The 19,440-nt window shown below is 41.4% G+C and overlaps 1 protein-coding gene across 1 annotated transcript in view; it reads left to right on the top strand.

Moving 5' to 3' along the window:
- Positions 1-18,752, top strand: part of WIF1 (WNT inhibitory factor 1) — a 39,489-nt gene extending 20,737 nt beyond the window's left edge. The window contains exons 4-10 of the mRNA XM_040062426.2: positions 4,561-4,701; positions 7,757-7,852; positions 9,445-9,540; positions 10,885-10,980; positions 14,860-14,955; positions 15,575-15,670; positions 17,915-18,752. Of these exons, the coding sequence (XP_039918360.1) occupies positions 4,561-4,701; positions 7,757-7,852; positions 9,445-9,540; positions 10,885-10,980; positions 14,860-14,955; positions 15,575-15,670; positions 17,915-18,036 (743 nt within the window). The 3' untranslated portion in view covers positions 18,037-18,752. The remainder of the gene's footprint in view (positions 1-4,560; positions 4,702-7,756; positions 7,853-9,444; positions 9,541-10,884; positions 10,981-14,859; positions 14,956-15,574; positions 15,671-17,914) is intronic.
- The last annotated feature ends 688 nt before the right edge of the window (positions 18,753-19,440 follow it).

Below are 19,440 nucleotides of genomic sequence, written 5' to 3'. Positions count from 1 at the left end.
TTCTTCACCGGTGCAGAGAGCTTCTCATCTCTATCTCTGTTCAAGCATCTTATGGGATTAATATCACTTAGTCCATCACAAACACCTTTGCTCAAATCCACACATAAATCTAAACAATCATCTCCCCAAATGCATATCTTTCCCATGATTTAAAGGGATAATCTACAGTTCATTTCCATGGCTCAATAAGGATGGAATGACAAACTCCTCAACCCTCTGTCCCAACAGTCCTTTCACTCTTGCTCCACTGACTTGTGACTATGTTCACTCTGTCCCTTTCTTTTCTCTCTCAGGGAAGGGTTAGGTCTTGGAAGCTTCATGTTTCCTGGAAAGGGTTAAATCTGCCCAGAGTCTTTTTCTCTCTCACTGCAGCTCATGGTGTTGGATTTTCAAGGCCATGCTGGTGAGGGAGGGAAGAACTCACTCAGAAACATCAGTGGTCAGAGGACCCGGGCAGGCTGGAATCAAATAAACAAAACCAAACCAGGCAGGATCATAAATGCCTTTTTTGCCCACCCCTCAGTGTAAATCGGGGCGGGCCCCGGCCCAGCCAGGCCCGTGGCTGGTATCAGGGCCCGGCCGGCAGAGCCTGCCCGGCCCCGTGCTGGCAGCAGACGGGCCCGAGGCACAGCCCGGCCAGGGCCGCTCCTCTGGGCCCGGGTAAAACCAGCCCCGGTCGCCCGGCCAACCCCCAGCTGCTGTACAATGTTACCTTTCTCTCTCTGACAAAAGGGAAAAGGGCCCACCTGCCAGAAATCAGGGTTTTTATACGGATACGTCCCGAAGTCGTAAGTGGTCAAAACAGATGCCAGTATTCCAGCTAATCTTCTGATAGGTCCCTGTCCTTTCTAAAGCAATTCCCAGGTCCTGACCAGGAAATACATTCCACATTTCTCCATAACTAGAAACAAAACTGTACCAACCCGTGACAGACCTTCAGCTTGGAGGATTTCCTGTGTCTTAAGTGATTTGTCTACTTTATAAGTCCAGGTGGGTTGTAGATCTCTCTTTCCAGTGCTTCTCCAGGCTCTCCTTGAGTCCATATCATGTTCTGTTAGCTCAAATCACCTTGACAAGGAGTTCGCTGCATCCATTGCATGAAGATCCCCCTCATGTTGTTTCAAGTCTGGCTGCAACAGCTTCATCAGATGGGCATTAGTCCTTGCACTGGTAGCGACAGTAGTCAGTCTATACTGTTCATCCTATCAATGACTTTGTACAATCTATTATGTATCCCTTGGGTTTTGTTTTTTTTTTTCTCTTTGCCAGACTGAAGAGTCACAATCAACTCAATTGCTCTTCATTGGGTGTAGCCTTGTCCTTCCCTTAGCTTTCTCTAATTCAGTATATCCTGAGATGAGGTACCAAATTCTCCTTGGATTTAAGTGAGATTTAAATCACTTAGGTTCCTTAGACTTATTCAAAAACCCATTCCCAAGTCCCGAAATTGGTACCTGATTCAGAGCTCACAACATGGATATTGTTATACCTAAACACACAGTAAGATCTTAAAAAGGCTGCAGAAGATGCTTTTCAATGGGACCTTAAAGAGCTAAGACTGCTCAGCTTGTGCAAAAGAAGACATTTGGGAGGAGTTTGGACACCTGCCCAACGAGAAGCAGCTGGCTGCTCATTTCTGACTGCAAGGGAAAGCCTGTGAAGGTCCAGTGGTTCAATCTGAGGATGGCAAGTTCAAAACAAAGTGAGTCATTTTTGTGGCAGTGATTAAAATCTTGAACGCCACACTCAGAGAGGTAAACACAGCTATAGGTCTGTGCCCAGAGGCAGTGTAGTGGCCTGTGACTGAGAAAGAGCTGTCTCCCTAAGTGACCCGAGTTGGCCCCTCCTGTCCCTCTCTGACCCAGGCAGTGCAGTGCTGGTGCAGGCTGGTGTGGCCAGGTTGCTGTTGCTGGCACAGCACTACTTCATGCATTTCATGCAGCCCCCACAGTCCACAAGTCAGGCTTAGGAGACCTCCCCTCCCTGCCCACTGCTGGTATTGAGATATCAAAATACAGGTGCTGAGCATCCAAAGGTGCTGAAAATATCTCCAAGCTCAGTGGCAGAAATCAGTGTCTTCTCTGAGCGCAGCACTATCTCCGCTCTGCCATGCTGGTAGAGAGTTACAGTGGGCTGCAGGGCTGTGTATGAGGTCCCACTCCTCTCCACACCTTTCATGCCTGCTTCTGTTGAGATTGGTCATTCAGAGATGTCCCTTAAGCAGTCCCACCTGAAACTAAAGGTGTTTTTTGTTGTTGGCCTTGGCATATTTGCCTAGTGGGTAAGGCAATTGCTTGCAAACTTGAAGGGCTTGCAGACATACAGGAGTTACTCTCGGCCTGCTTCTACTGAAGACAATTCAAAGAACCTCAGTTTCCTGAGCAGACAGAAAAGGCATGACCTCCTAGACAAAAGGCATTAAACCTGCATCCTCTGCATCCTAGGAGAGCATTCTAATTATTACTTAACATGTAATTACATTTAAGTCACTAAGTTTCCTTAGGTTCCTTTTCAAATGAGTTAAACTTTCCTTGTTCCTGTTAGAGCCATCTGCTCTGCAGCCCTGAATACAGTGCTCCAGAGGATACAGAAACATGTATGGGCAGGAGAGGCTGTTTTCTGGCCTGGTGGTGGGAGGATGGTTAACAGAAAGAAGTCCATATCTATGATTCCCTCTCCTTTTAGCCCGTGATGGACAAATGTAAACGGCATCCTGAATTTGAGAAGCAGGGACCAGAGCTGAGGTTTGCCCTACCATGCCCAAGAGAGCTCATGGCCATGTTTTTTGATGCAAGGGACTTCCCTCTGTGCTTTGGTTTGACTGTAGTGCTATTGGTGGGTACTTAGCATTATTCAAACAGGCATAAAAATGCAAAGATTCAAGAAGAGCTTAGGGGCTTTATTTCAACTCAGAACCACCACAGAGTTCAGCAAGGATCCAGGTGGTTTTTGCTCACAGGAGGGTCCTTCACTGCATACCTTTGTGCCTAGCTGTTCAGACACATGGTAAGTCTAAAAATTTGGATTCTTCCAGAGTGGGCAGTGCTGGAATAAAAGGTTTATGATCTGTGGTCTTGAACTCTAGGAATGCATTGCTGGGTTTCTCCCTAGGCTTTTAAACCACTGCCAGATCTCAGGGGAGTTCAGGGGCTTCTACCAATTCAATGAAATCTAGATACAGCTATAGTGCTGTCATTAACGACCTGCCACATCTTCTTCCCCACTACAATTTGTTCAAGTAAAATACATCCCAATCAAGCACTTATGCTATAAGAAGGTTACTACCTTTAAGTAGTAAGTTTAAGAAGTTCGCAGCATTTAAAATGTATTTTTAAATAATCAGCTGTAAGAGTTTCCTTCTTGCCACAAGGTTACATGGTTCTGGTCTTTGCAAAGGTTGGTGCAAAAGCCCTTTGACTGTGTAATTGCTTTAGAATGAGAATTGTAAGGGACCTTTCAGTTTGTAGGACTTACCAGAGGCAGAATGGGTTTCAGCAATAAAATATTCTGTGTTTCACCCAGGCACCAAATAACAAAAATGACCAAATTATGGCTTGCAAAATTTTTATAACAAGCAATCTAAACCAACCCAAATGTAGGGCTTTTTGCTTTGTATTTCATTCTGAAATTTCAGGCTAGCTTCAGAAGAAAGGAATAAACAATTTCTGTTAGCTGGATTTGACTTATAAAGCAGCTAAGAAGAGCTAATTTTGAAGAAAAGAGATAAAATTTTTTCATCTGAAGATTATTTAAGATCTCTTGTGACAATCACAGCAGAGAATTCCATAGTTCTGAGGTTACTGGGTTTACTTCATCATTAAAATTCTCTAGATTTACTGGCCTTAATTAGCTGCTTAAAGTCTTTGTTTTTCAAAAGTGTTTGAATACTTTTCCTGGAAAGTCAATGTCCAAATGTCACTATGCTTAACTAGTTCTGTCAGAGTGAGGTGTCTAATTCTTCTCTTTAAAAACTGCACCCATGATCATACTTATCAAGTGTACCATTTTTTCATCACTTTATGGAGTAAGTTTTGGTTAGATCAGTATCTTATTTAGGTATTAATTGCAATATCCAAACCAGAAAAACTTATCTAAAGTAGCTTTTTTCCCAAAATGCATTTTTACAGAAGTCACATGACAGCATAGAAAATTTAGACTCAGAAGTGAGCAGTCCAACTCAGAAAATTAAATGTAGGCTTCAGCTTGTTTTGATATATCCTTAGATACCTCCACATGAGTTATTTCCTCATCTGCAAGAGAAGTATGGTTGTGTTAAGATCACTGTCTGTGCTATAGACTCTTGGGGCTATTTCAGCAAAGGAGCACAAGCTCTTCTCTTGTGCTGTTGTACTTCTAACCCTGGAGCCACCCATGAATAAAGGGATCTGTGCGTCGCTGTGTTACAAGTTTTCATCGCTGGCATTCCTCCAAAGCTTAAATACATCGATTTTTTTTTTTTTTTTTTTTTTTTTAAGTATTTAAAAGTATGCTTGTGTATGTATATGTATATATATGTGCATGTAAATATAAGTATTATTGGTATTATTATCCTTTTTTTAGTTGTTCAGGTTGGATTTCCTTGCCTTGGAAAACAAGATGGGGTTGCTGCATTTGAAGTGAATGTGATCATAATGAATTCAGAAGGCAATATTATTCTCCAGACTCCTCAAAATGCCATCTTCTTTAAAACCTGTCAGCAAGGTAACACTGAAGAAAACATTCTGGAATGCTGTTAGACCAGGTCACCTAACTGTCTCATGTTTCATGTAAGATAAGAGCTGGAGGGGATGGAAATAAAGCAGTCACACAATGTGTAGCAATCATGGTGCATTCCAGGCTTTCTGGCTCGGTGTGCATTTGCTGATCATTTACTACATGTCTACTGAGCCTTTTCTTACTGAACTCCCTTAGCAGCCTGGGTTGGAGCCATTTCTCCCTCCTCCCGTTCCCTGCACATCACATCAAGGACATTGGCAGAGATGTATCATATGAAAAGCCCCAGTTAGCAAACGATTTGAAGTGCCTGGAGGAGAGCTAGTTGCGTGAAAGCAGGCTGAGGTTAACGTTTCCAGAACTGGCGCATCACCTGGGGAACTGACCTTCTGGGAACAATAGTGGTGTTATTGCTATCAATTAATGCTGCCAGTGCCTTAGTTCCAACTTGTCTTTAGTTCCCTAAATCTCAAACTTGCACATACAAACTGAATACAAAAATCATAAATCAGAAAATTTCTGCAAAACTTGGCTTTACCTTCTCTGTAGCTCAGGTGCAACCTCCTGGCTTTTGATACAGGTAAAACGGTGGAAGTTGGTGCTCAGTACTTCCAGTGATCAAGCAGTAAGCACACAGAGGACATGTTAACAGAAGAGCACCATGAAGTTATTGCAGTGTTTGCTTGGAAAGGAGAGCACTTGTTCAATCAACTGATCTATCAACCATAAGCACTGTGTAATAAGACTTTCTGAATCAATTTGATACATCACAAACAACTATAATTATCACTTAAAGCTGGGGCTATGGAAATTGAAAAATCATTGTCTAAGATAAGATAATTGTCCCATACCATGTACAATTGTATCAAATTAACCCATGACAGGGCTGATGTACAAAGAACAAGATTTTTATTCTTCTCCCATTAAATCTTCGTTCACAATCCCACATTTTCTTCTCTGCACAATTTCCTCTGAGATAATTGGCTGTAGTGTGGCTTCAAAGAGTGAGCAGTGGGAGCAAGAGCTGTTTATTCTTTGAAACCTCACTACACCCAAATAGCAGAGCTGCTTGTCTCCTTTGAAGCCTTGCTGTTGCCAATTAGCCCAGGGAAAGTGGAGGAGGGGGAGAAGAAGTGGGTAGAGAAACAGGAAGGAAAATGGAGGCTTAAAGAACACAAAATCAATCAGATCTCATGTATGAAGTTGTGTGTCTCGTGTAAATAAAACACAAAAGTTTTCCTATCTTTTTATTTTCAGTTCAGCTCGAAGATACTGAACTTAATAAACTTTGGAAATAGCATTGAGGTATTCTAATAGGGACAGCAGAGTTACAAGTCTGTATTTTGGAAAACAGTGGCTTAAAGAGGAAGGGCTCCAAACTCAGTTTAGTAGTAGCACTCATCCAAGTTATCATTTCTGTCTTATTATTTGTTGTTGCCATTTTTATACAAGTTGTAATATCCAACAATTAGTAGTATTGCATCACATGCAATCACAAGCACATCTCAATAAACCTGGGGTTGATTATTGTCCCAGTCCTTTGTTCCTGGAGCCAGCTGAGAGACACAAGTAAGATTTTCCAAACTCTAGAGACATGCATCATCACATCATCTCTCTCAGCCTGTACTGGAATAACTCCCATTCCTGCCCTGAGTTTAGTAAGGTGGACACAGCAGTGTTTTGGGACAGATACTGAAAATGATAAGAATGTCTTTAGTGGCTGGTGTTAGAGTAGGTGTGAATTTCCCTCCTCCAAGAGTTGTTATGCCTGGGGAAGAGCTCCTGTCAGGGCCCTAGTCACTGTTTCCAGTTATTCTTGGCCATACAGAAAGGCCCCAGAAGAGGAAGTGAGAAGAACAAGGGAGCAATTTTGTGGATAAGAGAGGATTTGTTGTGGCTAAGAGGTGGTCACAAAGAAAAAATATGTTTTCCTATTTTTCTGCTTGAAATGGTATGTATTTAAGCATGCAATTTTTTTGGTAATGAACAGCAGCTCTACATTTGAGTACAAAGAGAGAAGCATTTCCAGAAAGAGTCCTAGAATACAGTGTGAGAACACAGTAGGAACAAAAACCCTTTACTACGATTACTATGACTACTTTTAAGGCATATAATTTTACCTCAGAGATTTTGAACTTTCTCACTTGGAATGCCACACAAGAGAACATCAAGATGAAGAGGTTGTACCTACCACTGATCCCTACTGATGTTAAGTTTTTCTAATGGGAATAGGCAGTCTCTTCTGCCTGCTTTATTCTCTGTGAGGGATCTGGGAAAGTTTTTGAGTAATTGCTTTTCTACCCAGCAGCCCTTTTTTGATGGTGTTCCATCGGGCTTGATTTAGTTTGTCTTCTTGTTTGATGGTGTTTCGAGGATGGTGGTGGCACCCAGAAGTGTCTCTCATTCTTGTATAATCTTGCCAGTGTTGCCAAATGCTTTCATGTATTTGATCAATAATCGAGATAGAAGGAGAGCTGATGATGGTACAGAACTGTTGTGCTTTCATCTTCCTTTCTGGCCTTCTTCCATTTAGCCTTGATGCTCACTCTTTCATGTGAACACAAATTTCATCATTGTCACCTCAGTAGTAACAGATGTGGTAATTAATGAAATGCAAGTTGCAGGGACATCTCCTTCAGGCTGCAGAAATCGAAACTGGTCCTGCGCACTAAGGGTAGGTCTAACCAGCCATGCAAGTTCTGCACTAAGTTGCCAGCTCATTTCCACACAGAAAAGAAAGTACTGGATTGAGCAGAGTATCCACATTGCTCGTGCACTTATGGAGTAGTAGAGCAGTGAAAATGCAGTCTACCAACAAGTGCATCACCTATGGAACATGTGATGGAACATCTATTTGTAGACTACTAAAAGAGAAACTCATTTATCTTGAAGAAATCTTAGCTGAATTTCCATTTCTTCAGTGTTTGTCTGCCAGCAAATACTTTAACTGTTGTGTCAAAGAATTATATTGATCCTACTGTGGTCTGGTTGGCAGCTGAAGTATATAACATTTTAATTAAGATTGTTGTTGTATTTTATGAAGCGGAATGTCCAGGAGGATGCAGAAATGGAGGCGTTTGCAATGAAAGACATGTCTGTGAATGTCCTGATGGATATTATGGGCCTCATTGTGAGAAAGGTAATTTAATAAAAAAATCTCAGCAGTCTTCTTTACCACAATCTCAAGAAAACCATATCTCCTGCACTGTAGGCACTCCTAAAATTAAAAACGGCCTGTTCTGAAGATATATCTGAAAATATATTTGTATATTTTGAGTTCAAACATGTAAGAGAATTGTTATTATCATCAATGGTCTAGTGGAAATACGAATTGCTTCCATGAAAAATATCTTCTGTTTCACAAATTGCTTTTAACAAAACTGATGCAACAGTTAAGTGATCCCTAATCACAGGGAATCCATCTGGCAAGAAGACTAAATAAAATTCTTCTGCTAATGAGGACTAGCTGGGAAACAAAGCACAGTGCTTTAGTTGCTCTGCATTTGTTTATTTGCAGATAAGATCAGATTTGCAAGCAGGCTGAAAACAAAAATGGGAAGGGAAGAGTCTCTTTTTCTTCCATGAATGCATAATAGCCCAAACCAACATTTCCAGGAGCTAAGAACTGAGAAATTGGTGTGACTTGGCAAGGAAACTAGATCTTCCTATCCCTCCCTTCCTTTTCCCAATGGCAGTCCCTCTCCAGGGTGACTGGAGATGCCCATCCCCATGGGCATCCTACTCCAATATAATCATTCACTCCCAGATAATCTGACTGCATCAAAAATATTAAATACAAAGGATCAAGGACTGTCTCTGGCCTGGAGATCAACTGGCACAGCTTGCATTCATATGTTTAATAAACTCTTACCTTCCAACATACCCATTACAAACTCACTAATGGGAGGGAGCCCATGGTTACTGCTCATCCCAAGACCATGGCCAGGAGGATTTGCTGGTCAGCTGGGAGAAAGCCGAGCCACCAACAATTTCACAAGATGATTTCACAAGGCCTTTTGTCCCCATGCCTGGGTGCTGTTTAACTCACTAGCATGGACCCAACCTTGCTGCATGTACCAATTGTGGGCAACCACAAAGTGAAACATTGCCCCCTAACATGTCTCCCTGAAGAGCCTTTTGGGTGGCCACAAGGCAGAGAGGTCTTGGAAGAGCACAGGGGCTCCAGAAAAGATTCGCTGGGAGCAAGCAAGACAATTTAGCAGTGCAGCAGGCTTTCCTAGCCAAAATTAGGTAGCCATGCTTCTGCTCAGGTATGCAGGAGTAGAGAAGGTTCATTGCAGAGCCTGTCTGGGAACCCCACTGAGTTACTGACCCCTCTGAGATAGTCCTGCCTGCACAGCAGAGGAACCAGAATACAGTCATAGAGAGAACTTGTCTGGGGGAATTTTAAATATCCAGAGTGTGTAGGTGTATGTGGGTACTTTTCTCTTTTCCCTGTCTGGTATTAAACTATACAAGAGGCAATTTCTGCTTACATATGGAATAAGATTTGAACTTCAATTAGCCTACAGTTTTTAGCAGCACTATACAGAAGTTGCCAGATACAAACCAAAGATATAATGGATTGAATCCCCTACCAGAGGCACTTTGCAAATGTGACTTAGAACAATGAACCAAAGGAAAAGCAGCTTAAGGAGTCAATGTGCCATGTATTTAAATACCAGTTGCTAACCCACCAGCAATGCTTTTTCTGCCCTTGCCACTCCTCAGCACTGTGTGTTCCTCGCTGCATGAACGGCGGGCTCTGCATCACACCCGGCCTCTGCATCTGCCCCCCGGGGTTCTACGGCATCAACTGTGACAAAGGTAAATGCTGGCTAAACCCCTGAGCTCTGCAAACAGCAGCCTCTTCATTCACCTGTGGCAGTTTCCCTCTAGGAGTGCATTTTGGAAAGTCAGGCAAGCAATAAGTAAATAAGTTTTAGAGATACTGTGATTTTTAAAATAGATGCTGTAGCACAGCCTGGCAGCTGCTGGAAGAATATAGGGAATGGCAGGTATCCATACACCCCAGCTCTGTGAAGGGTAGTTTGGATAATCACTTCAGTTGACCCACTGAAAACTGTGGATCTTAGCACAAAAATCACTTGTATTTCGGGGGGGGGGGAGAAAAAACAAAACAAAACAAAACAAGATACCTCTATTTGAGCTCTAGTTTCCTGTAGTAAAATTAATTTTACTAATTATTTAGTACATTAATGTGCTGCATCTGGACACATGAAAAAATATGCAAGCTATTTAGTTTTTGTTGCTGCATCAGGTCTCATGAAGGGTAAAAACCAACAATCAGTTGTTCAGCACAGTAATTTGGAATAGTCTAAGCTACCACATAGGGAAAAAAAAACAAGTAAATTCCTGCAGAAATATAACTGACCTGCTCATGGGAGAGCAGAACGTTGTGCTGCATTTGTTGTTGCAGGTCTGTATGAAGTAAAGACTGAATGCAAAATGTCCTAGAGGATTTTTCAGCAATATAGTGGGAACCTTCCAATTATTTTGCACAAACTGTTGGTGTCAATGTCCTCATGTCTTGTATCTAGTCTTTGAATGGACTTTAACCACATTTAGAAAATGCTTCAAATGTGCTCTTTAATTAAATGCTCCCCATGTCTTGAAGGATTAATGTGAATTCCAGCTGTTTGGTGAAAAGTCACAACTAACACAATGCAAGTCATTTGGCAGCCGAAAGTAAGAGCATTTGCATCTATGTCACCACACAGAAAAATTCACAGAAGTTTCTTTTTGTCAAAGGATTACTTAAGAACTGCAGTGAAGTATTCTCTAGTAGAAGCAGCTTCCAGTCCTAGGCTATGCTCCTTTTATCAGACGCTGGCAGTTTCAGTAACAATAGTGTCTTAATCCTTCAATGAGCTTTATGCGTGGGGGTTGATAAAGATGTAGCACAGCCTGTCCTCAGAGAGCTCACTGCTGTATTGTTCACTTGTCTCATTCTTGCCTTGTGTGTGTTCCCATGTGAAGCATCATATAGGAATAACTTCAGTCTTACTTTGTAAACCGAATGAAAAGAGGTTAATCCTGCTTTCACAACCTACTCAATGTTTATTTATGATGAACATCAGAGAACATTAAGTCCAAGTGAGTCCTAGCTCAAATTAATGACTTAGTTCATTCCTCATTTATTTGTTTCAGCAAACTGTACAACAACCTGTTTCAATGGAGGGACGTGTTTCTACCTGGGAAAATGCATTTGTCCTTCAGGCTATGAAGGAGACCAATGTGAAATCAGTGAGTAGTATCTCTGTGCACTTGCTTTCATGTATGTCAGCTTCTTCTAGTGTCCATGTCTGAATGATAACCTGTGACCTGCCTCTGCTGGGCACAGAGCAAGGGGCTCACACAGCAGTTTGGGACCCTCAGAGTCAGACACCACATGCCTCCAAACAAGTTTCCTACTTAGAAGTTTGATTCATTGCTGGACCATCTCACCCCCTGCCCTGTTCTGTATTTACTAGTAACCAGATTTTTTGGTAAAAATTCTCAAGTCATAAGTATGAAAGCAATACCCTGTGGCAGACAGATGTGCTGTCATGCCAAGCCTGTGAGGTGCATCTATTTTCAAACATTATGGCAAATCACACTTGGGCACAGCAGATTAAGTTTGAGCTGACACCTCTGAAAGGGCTGCTATAATTTGGGAATGAAAAGGTTTGGGGCAAAAGGAGGACTGAACTGTAAGAGCTAAGAGCTTTCATGTAACACAAGTTACACTCACAAGGTAACTTCAGGATGTACAACCAGACCTCATTCTTCTTGGACTTAGAACTTCAAACAGGACACTGAGCCAGAAAGCTTTCCCTGCTGTAAATAATCCCACTGGGTATTCCCCAGCACCTTCACAGGAGCGTGGAGAGCACTATTTGGCCTAGGATATGTAAATGCTGATTTTTTTAATATACGTCAGTAGAAACAAGCTCTTCTCACAATTAGGACATTTTTATCACTTTAGAAACACATGGAAGTAAACTCTTAACTTTCTGTCAGCCAATGCACAACAAAAAGTGAATTGCTGTGCAGAGAAAGTACACAGATATAGTAAGATCTATGTTTTGCTCAGTCTTTATGTGTAGATTAAGAATAGGTGTATGTAAAGGTTTCACCATGTCTCTATGCAGTGCGAAGCATTTTGCAACTCCTTTTTATATCATTAAAATTTTAGGGGGAAAGAAGCAACAAAGCTTTATTGTTTTGGAATTAATAAAGTTTGCCCATTTATATAAATTCAGATCCTATGCCACAAGAACAACAGTGTGGGTTTTCACTGGATTTACCTTTGCTTATATCAAGTTCAAATTTGACTACTTGGCAGAACCCCATTTCTTTCTTCAGTCCCCAAAATGTCAACATTGCTGACATTTTTCAGATGAAGACTAAGGTGTAAATCAAAGAGAGAAACATGTATTTTATGTTTGGTGGTGGGTTTTTGAGGAGAATTCTTACTTATTGAACAGCACTGTTATTGCAGCATGTATAATTAAGGGCAGTACATTTAATTGATCTGTCTGTAGAGCTGAAGCTCATGTTTGTCTACTGCTGCTTGGGATAAGTGCAACTGGTCTGACTTCCTGGAAAGGCTTACCTGTGAAAATCAAATCAATTAAAATATGGGCAGTAAAATAGTTTCTGTACAAAAGAAGAAAAAGCAAATTCAGGATCATGGTATGCTAAGACCTAAACTGGGACAATGTCAGTGAGAGCAAGGAAAGCTATGCACTTACTCTGGCTCTTGTACAGCTAGGACTGCAATTGTTAGACTGTGATTGACAGCTGTCATCACATCTGGGCACTGCACCAGCACAGCAGTAGAAGATTGCAAGAAATCTAGACAAGGCCTAGAAATACCAGACCAGAAACACAACCCAGTCCATTTTCTTAGATCCTGGGCCAGCTACATTCAGTCATGGGATTCTTAAAATAATAAGGGGGGGGGGGGGGGGGGGGAACTTTTCAACAGGCAGAAAGCCATCTTCTGAAAATTGCAAGGTTTCGTTGTTGTTTTTGTTTTAACATTGGGTATAGGTTTTCAGTGCTTGTGTAATAACTGAATCCCTCTGTAAGACTCCTGGGAAGTGTACTGAACCCAGTCTAAAACACTAAGAAGCATTCACAGTCTTCCAGATCTTTTTTTCTAGTTATAGGTATGCATTGTCTCTAATTAGTGTTTCACTTTGAATCCAGAGAGGTTTTTTTTTGCTTTTGATTCCTCCCCTACTTTTCACCAGCTATTTTGTTGCTTTTTCCATTTCTCAGTCAATAACAGAGAGAGTTTATTACTCTTTCCTTCATCCTATGACAATATCTTAGGCCAAAATTAATTGAGCTGTGCTGAGCCAATGCTTGCCTGTTGCAACTCGAAGGAAGTTGGCGTCACATCTCTTGACCCATATCCTCTAGATTTACTTGAAGAACTAGGAAAATTCATTGATTTCTTTAGCATGGCTCTGTCCAGTTGTTAATTACTTGGGATGCAGATGTTTACAAATTAGAATGCCTAAGGTTTCCCTCCCCAGAGGCTCCTGCAGAGAAACTGTACTTTTACAGAAAACTCTCCTTAGCAGAGTTGGTTCCATCAGCTGCTTATGAAACTTGTTTCAGGGTTATTAAAATAATTATATAAAATAGGAATGAGTGTTTCCTTTATATTGACAATCCACACGTGTATCACAAAGGTCTGCAGGGGCTGAGGGCTAAGCAGGTGCTGCCTGTGACATTGAGCTCCCAAGAGGGCGGTCTGTGATCATGAAATTTGGTTTTCAGCACAGCAAGCCAGTGTTGATACTTAACCTATGACATGCAGGCATCAGTTAATACCTTTCTTAGAAAAAAAAAAAGAAAAAAGGGAAAGGGAAAAGAGAAAGGGAAAGAGAAAGGGAAAGGGAAAAGAAGTTTTCTGCTCCAGGCTCCAGTTTTTGTTTGGTCACAGATTCAGGTAGATATTAGTGTTATATCTAGGAAGAGTGCCTTTTTTCCCCTCTTTTCTGAAGAATCTAGGAAGTGTAGTGGCATTAGAAAAGACAAAAAATGGTTTTGGACAACAATGAGAAAAGCTGCACTGGTACATATGGGCACCAAGGTGGCAGGAAAGTGAGGGTGTGGTTCCTGGTGGCCTAAGAGTGCCCAGGCAGGTGACAGTGAGCCTCCCTCAGCCTGGGAGTGACTGAGCTCATGGGCACTGTGCTTTCCTTCCTAGAGATGAGTAAAGATTTAATTAATTCAGTAATGCAGACAAATTCTAACAAGGTACAGGCAGTCTGATGATGGGACATTGGACGTTAAGTTTGAGGAAGGTCCCTGGAGTGTCATTCCCAGCATGAAAGAAAGAAATTGAGCATGGTTCTCCTCCACCAGTGAGGGCCTCCTCAGTCCCAGGTGATCAGGGCCAAACAAGACAGACACCAGACCCAGCCTATGCCTTTGGCAAAGTCTGTGAAGGAAAGTAATTTCCAGAACAAGAGCCTGGAAAAATGTCTGCCAGTTCCAATTACTGTTAGCAAAGTTGCTCTGTTCTTTGCAAACAGGAAAGAAGGGCATGTAATTTTAATGAGCCCTTAGTTTCTGAGCTACTGTGTGGAACATCCCTCATTGCACCATCCACAGCAGCATGGTGCTCCCCAGCCTGTGCTACAAGCTGATGGGCCCAGCCAATATATTTACTGTCTGCAAGTAGCAGCTGTACCTGTTATCTCCTGAGTATCTTACTGCTCTCAGATGTCACTAGATTTTTTTCTGCTGGGGCCCCTCAGGTTTGGATCCCACTCTTTGGAACCGTATCATCTGGCCAGTGCTGCCTCCCCTGTGAAGGGTGAGGAGAGCAGGAGTCAATAGTGACAAGTCATGTGGGGGATTCTGCAGAGTCACAGCAGCACAAACCTGGGCAAAAGCTGCAAGGTCACACAGGCTTTGGCCATGCCAAATTATTGTCATATTTTCAAAGGAGAAGAACGCTTATAAATTGGAAGCACAGTCTTGCAGCAGAGTCTTTCCTGAAGGATCCATAGTGCACATTAACATCTGACAAGTTTTCAGGTACAAGGCAAGCTTGTCAGACACTTGTCCCCAGTAGGCACAGGGGACTAAGACCATTGTTTCTGTGTTTTCAATCTCTAGGTAAATGCCATCAACCCTGTCGAAATGGAGGCAAATGTACTGGTAAGAATAAATGCAAGTGCTCCAAAGGCTACCAGGGAGACCTGTGTTCAAAGCGTAAGTACCAAAGCCACTCCATCCAGTCCTTGTGGGAACATCGAACTCGCTGTGCAATATCTTCTTTACTTAATGTCAGTACTAATTGTTTGTTGTCAAAGTAATTCAAGTTGCTTTAGTTTCTGGACATACATCATACACCAGACTTAAGGTGTATTACAAAACCAGAAATGTTTTTTTACAGATGTCTCCTCAGAGTCTCTTCTGTACTCTTGAGTTTCTGTAAAACAGCAGTGTGACAGCTCAGCAATAGCAGATTAGTAATAGAGAAATGTTTACTGAAATGTCAATACTTTGCCATGGTAAAGTACAGTGAGAACACTTTGTGAGTGGGATGCTGGGGACTACTCTCCTTCTCCCACTGGTTCTGGTGGATGCTCATCTCTGCTGTACAACCTGATTGTCTTGCCAGAGGCTGAGACAGACCTGGCAGGTAAAGAGATGAGTGCAGACTGTTTCAGGGCTCTGACTGCACTCAGTGAAAAGGCACAGATTCACTTTGAGAGCCCCAGCTTGTGCCAGGACCAACCCATCACATCAAACAGCAGGGAAAGCAAATGTGTGACTGTCTCTGGATGAAATGTCAAGAGGTCAGGCGTGTGTATTTACTTTTTTACAGCTGTTTGTGAACCCAGCTGTGGCCTGTACGGCACCTGTGTGGAGCCCAACAAATGCCAGTGCAAAGAAGGCTGGCATGGGAGACACTGCAATAAAAGTAAGTGAGAAACAAACCCTGAGAGTCATATCTTAGGTCTTACACACCCAGTGCTATACAGAAAGGACTGCCTCAAGAGCCTTTCCAGCATCAGTAATGACACTGCACTCATTTTTCTCTAATCTTTAATCCAAGCAATAAAACAAAGGTTTTCAATAGTCCATAATTTTACCTACTTAAAAAAACTCACAATAATTTGAAAGTGTTTTATCAAGATCATTGTTGTATTAGAAATTCCAAAATCTGGTATCCATCAGAGGAGGACCTTACACATCTTCCAACCGTAGTATGGAAGGGATCCAATTCCTTCAATGCTCCTCAGTAATATTGGCTAGTTTTTAAATGCTGAGTAGGTGTTTTCAAAAGTAAAACTCTGACAGGTTTTAAAGCTGATTGAAACTCGGAAAAAATAAAATTGCCTTTAGAATATCTGTTCTTAGAAACTTCACAGTTTTCTTCTCCTCTTCCCACCTGTGTTCCACAGCATACAAAATACATTGCCCCTAAGCAAAGTTCTCAGAATTAATTTCTGTTGTTTTTTTTGATCCATTTACCATCTATTGTAACAACTGTTAATTTCACTGGACTTAAAATGGTACTGTATGATTGTTTGAAATACAATTGGATATATCCAGTAAGAACTTCAGATTTAATGTTTCACATGCAACAGTCCTATAACAGCAGATCCTCAATATACAATCTTTATATTCTCCCAAAAATACTAACGTTTATCACTGTTGGCTACCAATTCACATGCTGTGTTTTAGGTGTCAGTAATAAAATAGTTGAAAAATTTTGCAGCTACAAAACCAATCAGCAGTAAGGAATGTGAACCTTACATTGCAGCGTCAACTGAATGTTCACTTTTATTAAAACCTGTTGATGCATCTGATTTTTGTCACATCAAAATGTATTAGAATATAGTAGTTTCATTAAAAACTGCATATTGTCCAACTAAGATGGATTTTGCTGTAAAAATTAGGTTTGCTGTGAAAATTAGAAGTCCACTTTTCTGTTATTACCTAATGGATTTGTGTTTAAGTATTCATGCTATTGTCTGAAGGAGAAATACCATTAATATAAGTTAGGGTTAGACAAAAATATAAGGAAATGAACCAACTTAAACTACAGTTCATAAGTTTGGTATGAACTTTTTCTTCGTGTTATACTCTTCCTGTAAAGAACTCAGATAGCAAATGAAAACAAATACATATTTTAGGTGACCATCATCAAAGAACTAATTACCTGTACAACAAAACCAAAGCTCATACCTGCCTGGTGATGAGAAGTCAGTAGTCTCACATTATTGTAAACTCCAAGGTTTTGAATCCTTCATTACTTGGAGTTCGGGTACAGTTCTGCTGTGTTTAGTACTGCAAAACTCTTTTTGTATTCAGCAAAGAAACTGTGAAATGGACATTTGGGCAAAAATCACCCTCATTTTAAGTGTCCATTAATGTGCAGGCACTGCAATTCACTCTTTTCAACTGAAACCAAACATCACTGGATCTTGAGAGGAGATTAATAATTAACTTGAGAGACTTGTTTACTTGTTTCATATTCCATCAAATGAAGGGCTCTTTGGTAAAGTTGGTTTCTCAAAAAAAAGTGATAAAAAAATTAAACAGAGGACTCAGTTTTTCAAAGTCATTTCTATGAGCTTTAAGTAATGAGATGGGTAAATGAACCTATAAAGAATTACAACATAATACTTTGGATTCCATTTTTATTGTTCACTTTCATTTTCCACAACAAAGCAGCTCTAGTAAGCCTGTTTCAGATGGCATTTCCCGCTCTCTCCACCACACCACACACCCACCCCCCCCCCGAGGGTGTTTATGGTCACTGGTGTTCTCTTTCTTTGCATTCAGCCATAAACCAAAGCCCAGCTCAGGTAGCTGGTGCAGATTCTGCACAGGGGGTTGCTTACACCCTATTCTAGAGCCTTTTGCTGGCAGATCATCATGACTGTAACCCACCTGGTGTGGGTGTTACACATGTGAACCCCAGGCTGAGTGAATGCCTGACTGTGCTGAGGTCCCTGGGCTCCCTGGCCAGGCCAAGCATCTTTCTCTCTGGCAGGACTTCATTCATCCTGAGGGGTAACAGACCCATGAACACTTTTGTAAGGCAAAGCAAAATCCTTTGTTCAAATGGGCAAGATAATTTCCACTTGAAATATTAGCTGTGGATCGCGGGTCCAGTTCTGTGGATTCTTTTTTCTTGAACTGGATAATTTTCCAGGGTACGGAGCCAGCGGCCTGAGCGCCCTGAGGCCAGCAGGCAGCAAGCACAGGCAGCACACGCCTTTGCCGAAAAGTGCCGAGGAGAAGCATGGTCCACCCGAATCCAATTATATCTGGTGAACTCCAACATCTGAAATGGTTCGTGTTACACAAAGTTCACAGCCTTCATTAACCTCTCGTGGATTGAATGTTAAAATGCTGTTCATTACAGTTAAGATTACCGGCTGGAATTTTATTAGCTTCATTATAAACCATTGAACTGACACTTACTATTCCTTTTAAGTTTTATAAATACTTCTCTAGCATGATTATATAGGCTTCTTCTCTCAGTGCTTTGGATGGTGTTTTGTACTATACTTCAGTTACCTTTAAACTTCCTTTTTTGGTTATATAGCTGCAAATATTGTCCACAAATTAAGTAACAATATTCAAGCAGAAAACCCTGTAGATGCCAATCCTGAATTATTTCAGTGACTACAGATTGTAATCTGCCTAAGACAAAAGAAAGATGCATTTTGCAAACTTTTACAAATCACGTACTTAGAATTTTCCCTAAGAAAAACAAACAAACAAATAAATAAATAAGTTACTTAATTTAAAAACTGAAACTCAATTCAATGTTATTTTTCATTTTACAGTTTTGTGTATTACAAAGAAACTACAGTGCTGCCATTTAACCAACATAATATATTGTAAACAAAGTAGAGCTATAATGTATGAAGTTTCTGCATCAGCTTGAAGCAATATAATATATTTTAAACAGAACAGCTCTTATGTAATAAACTTTTTATACTGATGCTTATGTATAAAATAAAGATGCTGCTTTAGTTTTTTGAGTACTGCTCTGTGTGGCCTCCTGCGGTCTCATCAGCACCGGGTTGGGACCATGGCTTTTCTAGAGCACCCTCATAACACAGCAGCACAGTGGGGTTGGTTTCCCTGTGACTGCTTTTAGCCCCGCAGTTCTTAAAAATATTTCAGAAGAGCAACTTCTTGTGCCTTTGCCAAGGAGGGTATAACATGGAAGGCTGCGTGTTTCACTCCCTGTACTTGTCCTCCACCACGTCCTCCTTTCCCCCAGCACCGCCAGTCAGCCACGTTGGTGTGCCCAGCTCGTGGTGCCACAGGTACTTGGAATAGTCTTCTCACAGCTTCTGCCCAAGTAGATAACAGTCCAGCCCTGGCCACGTTTCCTGTTCAAGGGTGATGGTCCTGTGTCGTTTTGTGATCAGACTGTAGAAAGTTTGGGTGCTGCTTCTTGCAACAGTCAAGGGCTACGTGATTTGTGATTTGATGTGGCTTGGAAGCAGGAAACGTGGTTTCTGTCTGCAGTGAAGAACAGTAAATATCCAATGAATTATTACTGACCCTTGCTGAACTGTATTTCTGCCCATCTTACTATCTGGGAGACAAATAAAAAAATAAATAGCATATAGTTGGAAGCATTAGAGCTGGGCTTTTCCCTTTTCCAATACCAGAAAGAGGAGATGTGGGCAGGAAAAGTGCTCAGCCTCTGCCCGCGTC

Source organism: Hirundo rustica, chromosome 4 (assembly GCF_015227805.2).
Source record: "Hirundo rustica isolate bHirRus1 chromosome 4, bHirRus1.pri.v3, whole genome shotgun sequence".
NCBI lineage: Eukaryota > Metazoa > Chordata > Aves > Passeriformes > Hirundinidae > Hirundo > Hirundo rustica.
The sequence above is the reverse complement of the archived record's forward strand: the minus strand, read 5'-3'. Positions and strand labels throughout refer to the sequence as shown.